The sequence below is a fragment of the Colletotrichum graminicola genome, assembly GCF_000149035.1.
Source record: "Colletotrichum graminicola M1.001 genomic scaffold supercont1.2, whole genome shotgun sequence".
NCBI lineage: Eukaryota > Fungi > Ascomycota > Sordariomycetes > Glomerellales > Glomerellaceae > Colletotrichum > Colletotrichum graminicola.
This window is the reverse complement of record NW_007361006.1, coordinates 532,436-546,340: the sequence shown is the minus strand read 5'-3', so window position 1 is coordinate 546,340 and position 13,905 is coordinate 532,436. Positions and strand designations below refer to the sequence as shown.

At 53.8% G+C, this 13,905-nt stretch overlaps 5 protein-coding genes across 5 annotated transcripts; 3 read left to right on the top strand and 2 right to left on the bottom strand.

The window, feature by feature from the left end:
* Positions 1 to 622: 622 nt before the first annotated feature.
* On the top strand, positions 623 to 1,758 carry GLRG_00626 (zinc-binding dehydrogenase; the record flags this gene model as incomplete). Its single annotated transcript, XM_008091311.1, has 3 exons — positions 623 to 655; positions 716 to 854; positions 923 to 1,758. The coding sequence occupies 3 exons, from the start codon at positions 623 to 625 to the stop codon at positions 1,756 to 1,758; spliced, it is 1,008 nt and encodes a 335-aa protein (XP_008089502.1).
* Positions 1,759 to 2,015: 257 nt separating this feature from the next.
* GLRG_00625 (importin-beta domain-containing protein) lies at positions 2,016 to 5,203 on the bottom strand (the record flags this gene model as incomplete). Its single annotated transcript, XM_008091310.1, has 2 exons — positions 2,016 to 4,973; positions 5,036 to 5,203. 2 exons carry the CDS (start codon positions 5,201 to 5,203, stop codon positions 2,016 to 2,018), a joined length of 3,126 nt encoding a protein of 1,041 aa, XP_008089501.1.
* A 589-nt stretch (positions 5,204 to 5,792) lies between these two features.
* Positions 5,793 to 7,713, bottom strand: GLRG_00624 (uncharacterized protein; the record flags this gene model as incomplete). Its single annotated transcript, XM_008091309.1, has 3 exons — positions 5,793 to 6,369; positions 6,429 to 6,712; positions 6,778 to 7,713. 3 exons carry the CDS (start codon positions 7,711 to 7,713, stop codon positions 5,793 to 5,795), a joined length of 1,797 nt encoding a protein of 598 aa, XP_008089500.1.
* Positions 7,714 to 9,631: 1,918 nt separating this feature from the next.
* GLRG_00623 (Pex2/Pex12 amino terminal region) lies at positions 9,632 to 11,050 on the top strand (the record flags this gene model as incomplete). Its single annotated transcript, XM_008091308.1, has 1 exon — positions 9,632 to 11,050. One exon carries the CDS (start codon positions 9,632 to 9,634, stop codon positions 11,048 to 11,050), a length of 1,419 nt encoding a protein of 472 aa, XP_008089499.1.
* Positions 11,051 to 11,809: 759 nt separating this feature from the next.
* On the top strand, positions 11,810 to 13,839 carry GLRG_00622 (uncharacterized protein; the record flags this gene model as incomplete). Its single annotated transcript, XM_008091307.1, has 4 exons — positions 11,810 to 12,196; positions 12,268 to 12,491; positions 12,551 to 13,204; positions 13,269 to 13,839. 4 exons carry the CDS (start codon positions 11,810 to 11,812, stop codon positions 13,837 to 13,839), a joined length of 1,836 nt encoding a protein of 611 aa, XP_008089498.1.
* Between the last annotated feature and the right edge of the window lie 66 nt (positions 13,840 to 13,905).

Sequence of the window (13,905 nt, the reverse complement as noted above, 5' to 3'; positions counted from 1 at the left end):
TGTTTTTGAACAAGATGCCATTTGCATGCACGCAAAGTTATCTTCGAGATATGGCCCAATGACGTAGTTCAGCAACTGGAAAGTGGCAGTATCGATAGCGAAAATACATCAACCAGTTGTCGATCACTTATTGCCCATCGCCCTCCATGTCATGCCATAGCACAGCTAGTGGGAACGATGACAGCAGCCGCAAACCCTCGGCTCGGAGAAGGAAGGGTCTCTGATGACTTGAGCGCTCGGGCCAATGTCCTTCACCGACTGGGCCCTCCACATCCCCCGGAGTTCACACATCGAGAAGGTCTCAGTCTCAAGGATTAGCCAACGAGGGGCCGCCAATGTGCCTCGGCTCCTCCCCTCTTTCGCGCCTTCAGGAACCCCGGTCCGGGGTAGCAGACGCATAGAGAAGGTCGAGTCCGACGACATCTGTAGCATAAACCCTCATATTTTGGAAGCTACAAACTCACTGTTCACACCTTTGTATAAAATAATCATATCTACTGGCTCATCCAGAACGTTGTCACCTTTCACATTCAATACCGTTTGTTCGCTTTAATAATCTGGGGGTTTGGGCTGTTTCACCTGGACACTTGTATATTTCAAGCCAACAACATTGCTACCTACAATGCGCGGCATCCAGATCAAGGAATATGTCAAGGTGAGCCTCATCCATATTCCAATATTTCGTTCCGGTGGCTTCAAGCTGAACCCCAAACAGTCTCCCAAGGAGCTCCTCGTGACAGACCTCCCGGACCCCGTCCCCGTGAAGGATGACGAGTACCTCATCCAAGTCCACGCCTCGGCCGCAAACTTCTTTGACATTCTTCAAATCCAAGGGAAATACCAGACCCAGCCTCGTAAGTCCCTGGTATCTCTCAAATACTCCACAAAGTCGCTTGACCGTCTCACTAACACCCCTGCTCAGCGTTTCCCTGGATCTCTGGCGCCGAGTTCGCGGGTACAGTCCTCAAAGCGCCCTCCTCCAACCCCAAATACCCCGTCGGCGCCCGCGTCTTCGGCGCCACCCAGGGCGCCTTCGCCACGAAGTGCCTCGCCCGTGAGCGGGAGCTGCTTCCCATCCCCGAGGGCTGGTCCTACCAGGCGGCCGCCGGCCTCTTCGTCACGGCGCCCACGTCCTACGGCGCACTCGTCGTTCGCGCGGGCATCAAGCCGGGGGACATCGTTCTTGTCCACGCCGCGGCTGGAGGCGTCGGCCTCGCCGCTGTGCAGGTCGCCAAGGCGTTCGGCGCCACCGTCATCGCGACGGCCTCGACGCCCCGCAAGCTCGAGATCGCAAAGGCGTTTGGTGCGGACCACGTCATCGACTACCGCGAGGCCGACTGGCCCGCCAAAGTCAAGGCGTTGACGCCCAAGGGCAGGGGTGTGGACATCGTCTACGACCCCGTGGGAATGGTGGATGCGAGCACAAAGTGTACGGCGTGGAACGGCCGCATTCTCATCATTGGCTTCGCCGCCGGCAAGATTGAAAAGGTCGCCATGAACAAGGTCCTTCTCAAGAACATCAGCCTTGTGGGCATATTTTGGGGCCAGTATGCCGTCAAGGAGAAGGAGACGGTCGTCGAGGTATGGAAGGGCATTATGAAGCTCGTCGCCGAGGGCAAGTTGCGCGGGACCGAGTTCACCGACGAGGAGTTCGTTGGGCTTGAGCGCATTCCTGACGCTCTGATAGCCTTGGGAAGCCGAGGCACTTGGGGTAAGGTGGTGGTCAAGATCCCTCAGGATGGCCAAAGCAAGCTATGAAAAATCAAACTGGACCAGATCAAGCGCCTAGGGCAATGCTGTTGGAGGGCGAGCCCCTCTTCACGGCTCGACTGCCAGCCTTACCGGGATAGCATGGAATATTGTTTCCTCAAATTCTCATTTCTATTCACTTTCACCGTTGCCCGGAAAAGGGCCATGCGCTCTACCCCGCGGCTTTATCATGAAATCGTAATCATCCCGCCCCCGACGACCACAGGTCGAATCGCAACCAGCCCAATCATCAGCAAGATTGCATCTTAAACCCCAGTGATTTGCGTCAGCGACCAGAACTTCTGCAGCACATCCTTGTCCACGTTGATGGCCCACTCCTGCTCAAATTGCTGCTCGCCACCAGAACGCTGGACAACCTCTTGCAGCCTTTCCTTCACGAACCGCATGGCATTGACCGTGTGAATTGGGTCCTTTTGGCCGAACTCCGTCTCCTTGATACTCTTGGGGGTATCATAGTCGGTAGGCTCAAGGTCTTGCCAAATAAGCGAGTCGGAACCGTCTGTCATGCCGTCCTGGAGCTCGGCAATGGTGCCTGTCCAGAGAGTAAAATAGTCTTGCAGCTTCGCAAGAGCCAGGTTCTGCATCGGTTGTGGAAGCTCCAAAAGACGTGTCAGAGCAAGAAGAGACAGCTTCTGCCTAGGAAGATGATCTAGGCCGTCAAGGTGGGCGAACCATTCGCTGCTAAGCCAGCCCCAGACCCCTTCTATAGGGCCGAAGGAGGTGAGCATTGTAACGAAGAGACCTGGGTCAGCGATAACCAGCCGAGAGAGGATCGCAAAATAATCGCGTTCTGTGATGGTGTTAAGCTTGCTGACTTTTCTGTTCGGTCCGGTCGTTTGGTTGGCCTCCCAAGCATCGTGGAGAGCCTCCATGATCTTCCCAAGAAACCCGATCTCCAAGAGGTCCTGGAAAATCACCTGCGTGCCGCCAAGCTCAGAGGCGGCTCGGATCAGGTACTCTATGCATACCGTGCCGAGTCTAACCTGCTCTCGGCTTCTGGAATCCAGGACGCCCGAAAGTGCCTGCAGAAAAGGACGTCGCAACCTATCTTCCAAGACTGTCTGAGTTCCAAGGAGGATATAAGACTCAACCACAGATAGTGCTTGGGCTGCGGTCTCCGTCTGGTATTCCAGAAGGGGAAGAGACAGCTCCGCGATAGTCATGATCTCAGTAGACAAGGGTGGGTTGCTTTGCATGAGAACAGAGTTCCATAACTCCAAAGCTTCGTCGATGAGATATGTGTGTAGGTCAGAGCCGGGCTTGGCGGCTTCCGACAGCAACGGAACCATCAAATGTTGATATCTCTGGGAGGCGCTGCCCATGGACATTACCAAGGCAGCAAAGATGGCAATAATTGCTTGCTTAATCATGTACTCCTCCGTCCCGGAATTTTCCCAGATACCAGGGAGGTTTGACATGATGAAGTCTGCAAACTGAGAGACGTAGTTCTCTAATCTTGTGACCAAGATTCGCATCGACTCCAGAACGGCAAGCTTCGTCTCATCAACGTCAACATTCTGGATGAGCTGGAGAAGCTCATTGAGCACATCGGCCGCATATGGCAGGAAGGCCTCGGCGCTGAAAGCAAGCTCGTCCACAATCCACCGTAGCTGACGAGCGGCAGTAATTCTAACGACAATATCGTTGGTCGGGTCGGCAGGATTGAGGAAATGTCGGAACATTTCGTAGATGAGTGGTCTACTGTTGTCAGCGATCTTGACAGTGACCCATTGGCTGACCATGATCGCGATGCGTCTGCGAAGGACTTTGTATAGGGGCCCTTGCTGTTGTGCGTCTTGGAGAACAGTCGAGACCAAAAGACTGTCAAAGTCGAATGCGTTCGATACATTGGGAGCAGCCAATCCCATAGCCGTATATACCGCCTCCTTGGTAGCGATATCTGACTGTGCGTTTGTCGCGATCTGGAAGTAAGAAAGCAGAGGGGGTATCATAAGTTGCTTGAAGTTGACAAGTAGATCCAGGAAAAGCTTTTCGGCACAGGGGCGGACTTCCCATTCGTAGGCGTTGCCCTCGCTCTGCTCTTGCTGCTCCCATTCCTCGGGATCTTCCTCCCAAGCGTCCAAATCAGCCTTCCGGAAAACGAAAAGATGGGTGATGATCGTGTTGGCCATCTGTACTACAAACTCGTCTTTAAGGAGTTCTTGCTTGACGAGCGCAACAGCTTCGTTCTCGTCCTTCTTGGCCTCTGCACTCCGGTACTTGAAAGTCTGTTTAGGATAGAATGCAATTCTCAAGCACGCTCTCATTAAGAGCAAGCCCCGTAGTGCCAGTCTCTCCAGCAGAGGTCCCTCAACCTTTGACTTGGACTCTGACGGGCCTGAATCACCAGAGGACTGCCGGATACCACCCGACTTCTCGAACACCTCAGCAAACTTTGCTACCAAATCCCAGTATGCATGTACCAGGGGCAAAGAATTTGGTAGAACAGCGAAGCTTGCGGGGTGCGCCTCGGACATGTCGATGTGAAGCTTCGTGAACTGCAGAAGATGCTTTCCCACTGTATCTTGGTAGGGCGCGGGGACAGGAGAGTCATGGCTGACAAAGCCGAGAAATTGCCCGAAGTGATTCTGAGAGACAGTCCAGAACTGTTCAACTGTCTTGTCGTTGTGAGGAGCCTCATAGCCTACCACCACTAACCGTCGGATTATCTTGAGGGCAATGAGACTGTTTAACATAGCTACATCGGCGGTATCCTCGTCGTTGCGGCCGTTTGTGAGAAAGTCAACCCACACTGCCGACTTTTCGGTATAGATTTCTCCCAATAAGTAGACCATCTCGGGGGTGACGGATTGGAGGGCTGTTTGTGACCGTCGGAGGCGAGCAGTGCCAAGTTCCTTGACAACGCGAAGGAGAATCTGCAGAGCACCATAAAGGTGCTGCTGATTGCCATTTTTGGATGACCTAACGAGGCCAATGATTTGGGGTAGGGCATCCGGCCAGTGTTGCGGATAGTCAATCCTAATGACTTTGGCGGTGACTAGGGAGTTGTGCAACGAAAGACCCGCCTCTTCCTCTTCAAGCGTGCCCTGGAACAAGCGCTGCCGGACAAGATTCTTCTCCTCTGGATCCAGCCCACCTTTCACATGAGGAAGTAGCCGCCAGTACTTGTCGATCCCGTTCTTGAGCTGGATCACAGCGAGAAACCGTATTTCGCGGGGGAGGGACTTGTCGAGGAAGATGGTCTAGAGACAGAACATCAGCACCCCGCCTGAGCCAATTGCATGTCCAAGTGCAAGCAAAATACCTGGAGCGAGGAGAAATAGCCCTTTTCAGTCTCCCATGAAGAAAGTTGCTGCCCTGCAGCCTGTCTACCCGCATAGTCGGTCGAGGTAGTCGCGGACTCGAGGACGCGGCAGAGCTCCTGCAAGTTGAGGGGGCTGGCGTCGCCAGGTACCTCAATAGCGAAGCTCATCTTGTGGTCTTCTTAGGAGGCGACCAAGGCGTCTACACCAAAGTCGTTTGATCCAAAGTTTCGCTCGGGGGGAGGGTTGTACAGTCGAGGGCGGGCTCGGGGCCAAGAATCTCGTATGAGATAGGCGGGATCAAAGAAGTCGTCGGGATTTTAGACAAAGCCAGGCCTTAATTATCGCTCCGGCGGGGCACTGGCCACTGTTCATATCTGACCTACCTAGGTACCTCAGGGCAGCCATCGCGGGGTAGTGGGGCGTTGAAGAAACATTGGCACTGCATCAGGCTGCCAGCGGTTGGAAAGTTTCGGGCTCCTAGTACCTATCCCATATACCTTATTCTGAAGTGTTCATGCTTGTATGTACTTGGTAATGGCTCAGTGATTAATGGGGCACTGTCTTTAATCCCATACTGCAGCGTTCCCACGCTGTCCACTTCTGTCTATGGTATATAGCAATTATAACGTAGCAATTATTAACTCCTGTTGCTGAACTTCGATGCTTCTTGAAACCAACATCTCCCGTCTCATGAGGGGGAAACTTTTTATGAGGATTGATGACTTCCCAACCATTTCAACACGACACTGTCGTCTCTCATCCCGTAATACCGCTATTCCAGTGAAACATTTCTTCCGACGTCCTAGAATCAGAGAAGGAGAACATCATTGGGCCTTGAACGCTTCCGGATGATGCCATGTCTGTAATAAAAGCATCAATGGTCGGATTAGGCCCGAAGGTGGTATTGCGGTGAGGTCTGCTGTTCACATCTCTCAACACCTCGATGACCTCGTTACCAATGTTTCGAGCGACAGGCCACATCTCGCCGGCTATCTTCAATACACCTATCAGGAGATTAAGCTTCTCTCGTAAAGCCGGTGACTCAGCTCCTCCGTACATCCTTGCGTCGAGCAATGGGAGTGCCGCCCGTTGTAGACCGATGATGCAAGCTGGACTATACCGCGCTGGTGGAAGCGAGAAGTTGAAGAGGCCGATGGTGGAAAGGCCTGCCTGAAGAGCTGTCGAACATTCAAGCCACGGATTGGTAGACGTGTATGACCGCTGTGTATTTGCTGTCGAGGAGTTGCTAGCCTTGAAGAGTGGGCCAAGTGTGAGGAGATCTCTGGTGCTGAAACCTGATGCTCCTAACGGTAGCTGCATTTTGATCCTCAAGCTGTAGTTCTGTTAGCGAAAAGGATCCTTGGGGCAAACGCTCATCTATTGTGAACATACTCGTGCGCATAAGCCATCGCGTGGAAAAGTATCATGTCCACTGTCCCCCCCGGATCCACCAACTCCTGCTTCCACTTGGGTAAAGTGATCAGCCAGCTCACGATTCCAGAATCGGCTCTGTCGATCGTGGCAGACAGGAGGCCAGGCGGCAATGCTGGCATTGGCAGTATTAACTCTCCACACAGACGACAAAGATCGATCAGATAAGTCCACGACGAGTAGCTTTTGTGGCTCATCGGATCTCTGGCATCGTACTCTTTCAATGATAACGGCCGTGTAATCTCCTGGTGTCAAGTCAACACATTATTCGGCACGAGATTCTTCCACGGTGACTATAGGTTCAACGTACGCCAGATTGATATTCCCACTCTTCACAGGGAAGTTCTGTGGTTGCAAGAACACCGAACAATGTAAACGTCGGCGAGTCTTCGCGCATCGCGCGCATGTTGCCGTGCCAGTAAAGAGCCCAGTAGGTTCTCCTGAAACTCTCCGCCACGAATGGATCGGGCTCGGAATCTGCAAATGCCTTTTCTTGCATTCCAAGCTCGAGAGCCATCTGGGTTGCGGTGTCCATCCATCCGCCGCTCAAGTCCATTCGACTCTCCCCAAGGGCCGCAACGCTGAGAACAAGAAGCCCCTGGACTGTCCAGCAAGTCATCGGCAAACTGCCACTGGCTAAGCTGAACGCCTTCTCTCGCAACTCCTCTGAGGAAATAGCCTCCGAGAAGAGAGATCCCACATAAGCGACACAGCTTGCTAAGAAGTGGAAAGGCTCGGGCTTGGTCCGGATCTGATGCAATAGTTGGTTCTTGGGAAGGAGCCACGGATGTGTGTCGTGGAAGTTTGTAAAGTAGAGGTCGAAGAGGAGTGAGGTCGGCGAAGCCGTTATAGAATCCGAGAGACGCGGGCTCCTCATCAGAGACCACCCTCCAGGCAGGGTACCGACCACATTGATGGGGATCTCGAGGCTTGCTACCTCGGGGGAAGGAAAGGACACTGGCGATTCTGTAGCAGTCGGGGGAAGACCAATGGGGTCGTTGATAAGACTGCGCTTCCTGGGATCTCGGATTCCTCGCCGAGATTTAGCGTAATAGCAGGTCTTTTCTTCTAGACGGCATCTGAGGCATGCTGGCAAGGCAGAGTCGCACTTGACGTGTTTCGACCGACAAGGGACACAGGCGAGGGACGCCCGTATGGTAGCTTTCGACTTAGTAGCTCCGGCGCGTGGTTTCGCGTCTCCTAGATCACTGGCTTCTCCTGAACTGGATGTCGACTCGGAAACCATGATGAGCTGCGCCAGTCTTGATTTGAGGATGTTGATTGCGGTCGAAAACCCAAGCTATCTGTCGCATGGCTTCTCCCTGGGCTCGGTATGTGGTGTTTATGTAAACTTTACACTTGGGCTGGAGGGCAATGATTAGTATTCAACAAGCTTCAGCCCCGTCACACACCCGGACACCTCAGTACTACGTTCCCATTCTCACTGACCCAAATAGGTAAACTGGACAGTGACGCATACGTATGGCGGACCAAGGGGGAAAGAAGTGGCAAAATCCGGCTCGTCTAAGCCCCGCCATGCTTCTAGAACCCGCGACTCCTCGTCACTTTCTCTTCAAGTCGACAAGCTCATTTTGGCACAAAAAGAGGTCTTCTATTAGACAGTCGAAAAATAGAAACATATTGGTAAGCATCATCATAAAGGCGCGGGTGGGGACTGGGGTCACGTCGAGGCCCTTCAGGCCAACCCCTCTTTCCCAGCCCATTGGGCGAAGGATGGTTTGGGTTGCTAGTATGCAAGTGGACCGGTTCCTAGGTAACATGTCTAATGCATGCCGACTTTTCTGGACCTTCCGCTCTCCACGTCAGGGCCAGGTTAAAGTTGTTGTGCTCCGGTGTCGGTGGTAGGTCTTCGTAATGTGCTTGTGGGAGCGGCAAGCTACTGCCTAACGCCATTTTCTGCAGTTTCATGCCACTATGTGACAGAAGCTGATGCCAACCAGTCAGGGGTTGAGTATCCTATACGGTACGAGCGAAATGATTGGTGAAAGAGACTAAGAAGGTATCTGGACGTCTCACCCATGGTTAGCCGAGGCGAAATACTGGGCTTCGGGGTCTGGCGGAGCATATTCGGAAAACATGCATAGATGATCATCCTCCTAGTGACCACTGCTGTCTTGTTGCTGAGTAACATTACTGTACTATTCTGCGAATATGACACGGGAGGCCAGAACTACTGCGTCATATGCTGCTGCCTTCGCTCAACTCCGTCGGTCAGACTAACATCGACCATATCTGGGCATCGATGCTGGTGGAGAGAGCATCAACCTACGGCATGCCACAAGAGACAACTAGAAGTAGGTCTGACAAGCAACCATGGCCCTAGGTATCTTACAGAAACTATTGAGACCTGTGGGGGGGTGTGAGACGTTTTGCCGCGAGTGGACATAAGCTTGACTTGTTTCTGCAGCTGCTTGGCCGCATCTTGTCCAATCGTGTGAAAGACCGCCTCGATGCATTGCCTCAGCGCACCTGGAGATCGTGAAGGGTTCGACGAACCGAGCAAGGCTCCTCTACAGTCCCGAGCCTAGTGGCGTATTCGACGAACAAGTGGTCGGACACGTCTGGTCTTCTTTATGGAAGCCTAGAATGATGGCATGGGTATACGGATAGAAGCAGTAGCGGCAATTGCGGCCTCACCCAGCAGGGGTGGTTCATCTTAAGCCGTTCAACCTTCAGCCCTGAGGTTGCACGAGGGCTCATCCATGCTGGCAACACGCCATCTGATGTAAGCTTGTTTCCTGCAGAGAATCTGCAAAGACAGGGGCATGGCAGATGTAAGGTGGTTTGTAAGATCACATTTGATGTGCTCAAAGTAGAGTTGCTTTGGTAATGAGGCCGGGGTGGTTGGTTGTGTTCGTATTTACTAATCCGTCCAGAAGACGAGGTGGTCCAGGCGCACCGGTACGTCGGATGACCCGCCGGTAGGTACCTAGGTAGGTAGGACCACCACCGCCAATCCTCCAATCCCCAGCCGTCTGTGGTATTGGACCTAGGTTCCTATGTAGGTAGGAGCAGGGACTAGCGGACCTCGGCTCTTTCCATCGCCCACGTTCTCTGCACCTACCAAACCACACCTTGTCAACGACCGAGAGAGGTGTCAAATTGCACCTCATCACCTTATTTCACCACCCAATGCCACCCAGATGACATCGACCAACTTTGCGCAAGCGCAGCAGCGCCTCGCAGCCCGTCGACAGGCCCGCGAATCCAACAATGCAGCCCGCATCGCCGCGCAACGCGACGCATCACAAGCTCGCGCCCGCATCGATCGTTTACCGTTCCCCCTCAGTCGTCTTGGCTTGGCTTGGGACTCGATATCGTCGCCGGAAGGCACCCGCCCCGCCTTCAGGGTTGGACAGGTCGATGCGGAGTTGCTGGATGACGAGTTGTTGGAACTCCTCCGCGGCCAGGTCGGCGATGCCCTCAAATACTTTGCTGGCGGCCACCTGAAAGACGACTGGTCCGCTGAAATCCTTCTGGCGCTCCGCGCCATCCTTTTCAAGTTGACTTTGTGGGACAACGATGCGACCTACGGTGCAGCTCTACAGAACCTCAAGTATACGGATGCGCGCAAAAGCGCCTCGGCCCTGGTCGCGCCGTCCAAGTGGCAGAAGTCCTTGTACGGGTTGATTACCGTTTTTGGGAAATACGGCTGGGAGAAGTGGGAGAACTGGCTCCTTGACCATGACGACGGGTACAGCGACGAACCCAACCCTCGTCTTCAAAGGCTGTCGAGGATCACGTCTCGAGCAACAACGCTGCATGCCAGCGCAGCCTTTGTTTCTTTCCTTGTCTTTCTTCTGCAAGGGCGTTATCGCACCCTGTTGGACCGAGCCTTGCGGATGCGCCTAGCTCCACCTACCAGCCAGGTGAGCCGAGAAGTGTCCTTCGAGTATCTCAACCGGCAACTTGTGTGGCACGCATTTACAGAATTCTTGCTCTTCATATTGCCGCTCGTTGGCATCAACCGGTGGCGGAGATGGATCTCCCGTACATGGCGCAAGACGAAAGAGATTATCACTACCAAGGGAGACGAAGATAAGACGGCAGATGGCGAGTTTGGTTTCTTGCCCGAGCGCACCTGTGCCATCTGCTACCAAGACCAGAACGCACTTGCGAGCACCGAAACGGAGATAATGGCTGCGGCAGCATCGAGCGGTGTCATCGGTTCAGCCCAGACTGATATCACCAATCCATACGAGACCATACCTTGCGGGTGCGTGTACTGCTTTGTATGTCTTGTAACCCGTCTCGATAGGGAAGAGGGCGAGGGATGGACATGTCTGAGGTGCGGGGAGCTCGTCAAAGAATGCAAGCCATGGAGCGGCGACGTTCTAGAGCCACCCAAGAAATCACCCACTGCAAAGGTAGTTGCATTTTCTGACGACGCCAAGGACGTTGAAGGTAATACTGGGACGGAGGCCGAGGCTGATGTCGAAGCTGACGTGGAAGTTGGCAATGAGTTTGTCGACGTGCCCCAGCATGAAGACCATTCTACTGATGATACTGACTACACTGGTGATTCCGAGGGTTTCGAGGAAACTATGGACCAGGATGAATGAATATGTTTCACAATACATCGTTGTACACTATTCTGGGAGTTTGAAACTAGAACGACGAGCTTTTATGCAGCATCCAGAATGCATGAATCTAGGCATACCGTAGGTGAGCGAAATCATTATCATACAGGGGAGTTCTAAGGGGTCGGCCAAATATGCGGGCGTAGTCATGACAAGGTAGTCTCCGAATGTAAAATAGCTTACGACAACGACTTTTTATATACCGAATTAGTTATATAGACATGCCAACTAATCTCTTTCAACTCATGCGGCATCCCGGATCGGGGCACGTCGGGGCACAACGTGGCCGACGCCCCCACTGCCAACACACCCCATATCCGCCCAAAGCGCGCTAGCGCCCGCTTCGCCAGGGGGTTAGATCCGCCGTGTCTGCCGAAAACTCAGGGACTGTCCTAGGCGCACGGCGGCCTTAGCGTTGTACGCCACTGAAATCCCAATTTACACTGGATGACCGTCCGGGATTACTTCATCTCATCACGAGCTTCGACACCCAAACAATCCAAACCCAGACCCGCGTCGTCCCCCGTGTGAGCAACGAAACAGCTCAAGATAAGATACGAGTCCGGCCCGGCGCATTGCGATTTGCTCATCGAGGACTTAAACGCGTCGAGCGGCTCAGCACACGAAAGCCTACGAGAGACTTCCTGGTCAGCAAAAGGATCAAAACAACGCCATCCAAATGTTGCGAAGATAGACGAACCTTGCCGGAAACTCAACTCTCTTTTTTACTTTTTCGGAGCAATGCCGAGCTTCTTTCAATTCACACAAGGCAACGAGTCCCGAACCCGCCTCACTAGCGATGCATCCCCTCTTCTTGGCCGATTCCGCGCCGTTCCTCAGCAATCCGACATCCCTGGCCGCCGCCGCCGCTCCAGCACCCTAGGCCTCCTCACGGCCAACAACCGTGGAAGTGTCCATGTGGGTTATGGAGCGCTGCTTTCCGCGTCGGGTCCTGAAAATCATGACGGCAATGGGACACAGAGCGACTGGGAAGATCTGGGTACCTGGGAAAGAACGTGGCGCAAGATCTCCGATGTTTGGGTAGAGCCGAAGCAGAGTGCTGTCAAAGGGGTCGTCGATGTTTGGTGGAGTCGATTTGGGGTGCTGGTGCTGATGCCCGCTGCTCTGGTACGTTGACAGCTGAAGACTTGGCAAAAGAAGATGGGATAAGCCCACAGCTAATGTTGAGAGGAACGCAGGCCATTGCGTGGTGTGCCGTTCCGTTCCCCAAGTACTCGTTCCCCGGCGACGACGACGATGACCGAGGTGATACCGGACCAGGGTCCGGGCTTAAGATACCCGGCCACGGCGAAGCAAGAGTGCAGATCAACTTTTGGTTCTTTCTCTTTGTCTACTACGGGTTCTACAACGTCACGGCTCTGATATGGATCACCAAGGTCTTCAACCTATACAGCCTAAACTGGTACGTCCCTCTCACCTCCTACACATGCCGCAAAATACAAACGACTTACACACACGTAGGTGGCCACAGTCCCTTGGGTTCCCTGTCACCATGTCACTCATCGCACTGGTCTCCATAGCGATCCCGATCCCCATTTACCTAAGCCCGGAAACGCGCTTCCTCACCATGCACAACACCGCGTGGATCTCATGGACCTTTATAGTCATGGCCATGCCCGTCACAACCGCCTTCTGCATCCTCCTCACATCTCAGCGCCACCTCAAGCTGCGTCAGTCGCTCTCCGAAACGCAGCGCATCTTCACATCATCTTGGTGGACAGGCGAGGCGGAAGGGAGCATTCCTCGGCGCGATAACCGCCGGCGGCCAAATCTCAGCAGCGATTCCTTCGACCCGGACAATACCCTCCAGATCGCTGCCGATCAGTCTCGGCACATTGGCGGCGTCAGAATGCGTCGCAGATGGCTTCCCGCCAGCTTTGTCCGGTTCATCTGGTTCTGCCTGGCCCTCTTTGTTGGACTTTTGGCGTACGTGATAGGAGAAGCCTACGCTGAGATATATCTGCGGACGCTCCCTCACAACAATCTAGAGACCATTGTATACGTCTACAGCTGGATAATCACTGTTCATCTGCTCGATGCCCTCACTGGCTGGCTGCTAGGTATCCGCGAGGGTGAAAGGGTTGGCAGCTACCCGCTGAGCTGGGTCTTCAAGCTGTAAGCTATCAATCTATCTTTCTTTACCCAAACCCGCGGAATTGCTTCTAACATGGCGATCCAGGTACTTCATGCTCACCTACCAAACTTACGTCCGCGCCCTCTATGCCCGCCTCCGCTCCCCGGAGCAATTCATCTACCTCCAGATCCTCTCGAGCAGCACCCTCATCATCCTTACTCCGCTTACAATGTCCCGCCTCTACCATCGCATCACAGTTGCCCTCAACTTTACTGACCAGTCGTACGCTTCGTACCAAAAGGTCTGCACTCGGAACGTATTCATCCGCTTCCTGGCCGAGAACGTCTCCATGGCCGCATTTCTCGGGGGCGTCCTCGTACTGCACTTCGGACCCAACAAGGACGTCTACCCCTACTTCGCCTTCGATACGAAGGAAAAGAGCGACGACTACGACTTCAATCTCACGTTCTGGGCCTCCTCCGTCACCTGGGCCTGTGAGCTCGTCGCGTCCGTCTGTGTTCGCGCGCTCATCCGGTGGATATTTGGCGTCGATGTCGGCATGGAGGGCAAGCTCGACCTCGTTGTCTGGCCCGAGCTGCTGCCTACCAGCGTGGCCGTTATGTTCCATGTTCTGCAAAACATGTTCTTCTCCATCATCCGACTGCAATTCCACTAACGAAACGATCAAAACAACCAAACGAACCATCGCCCGCCTGATCCGACACGCCTATTTCCCCTCGGC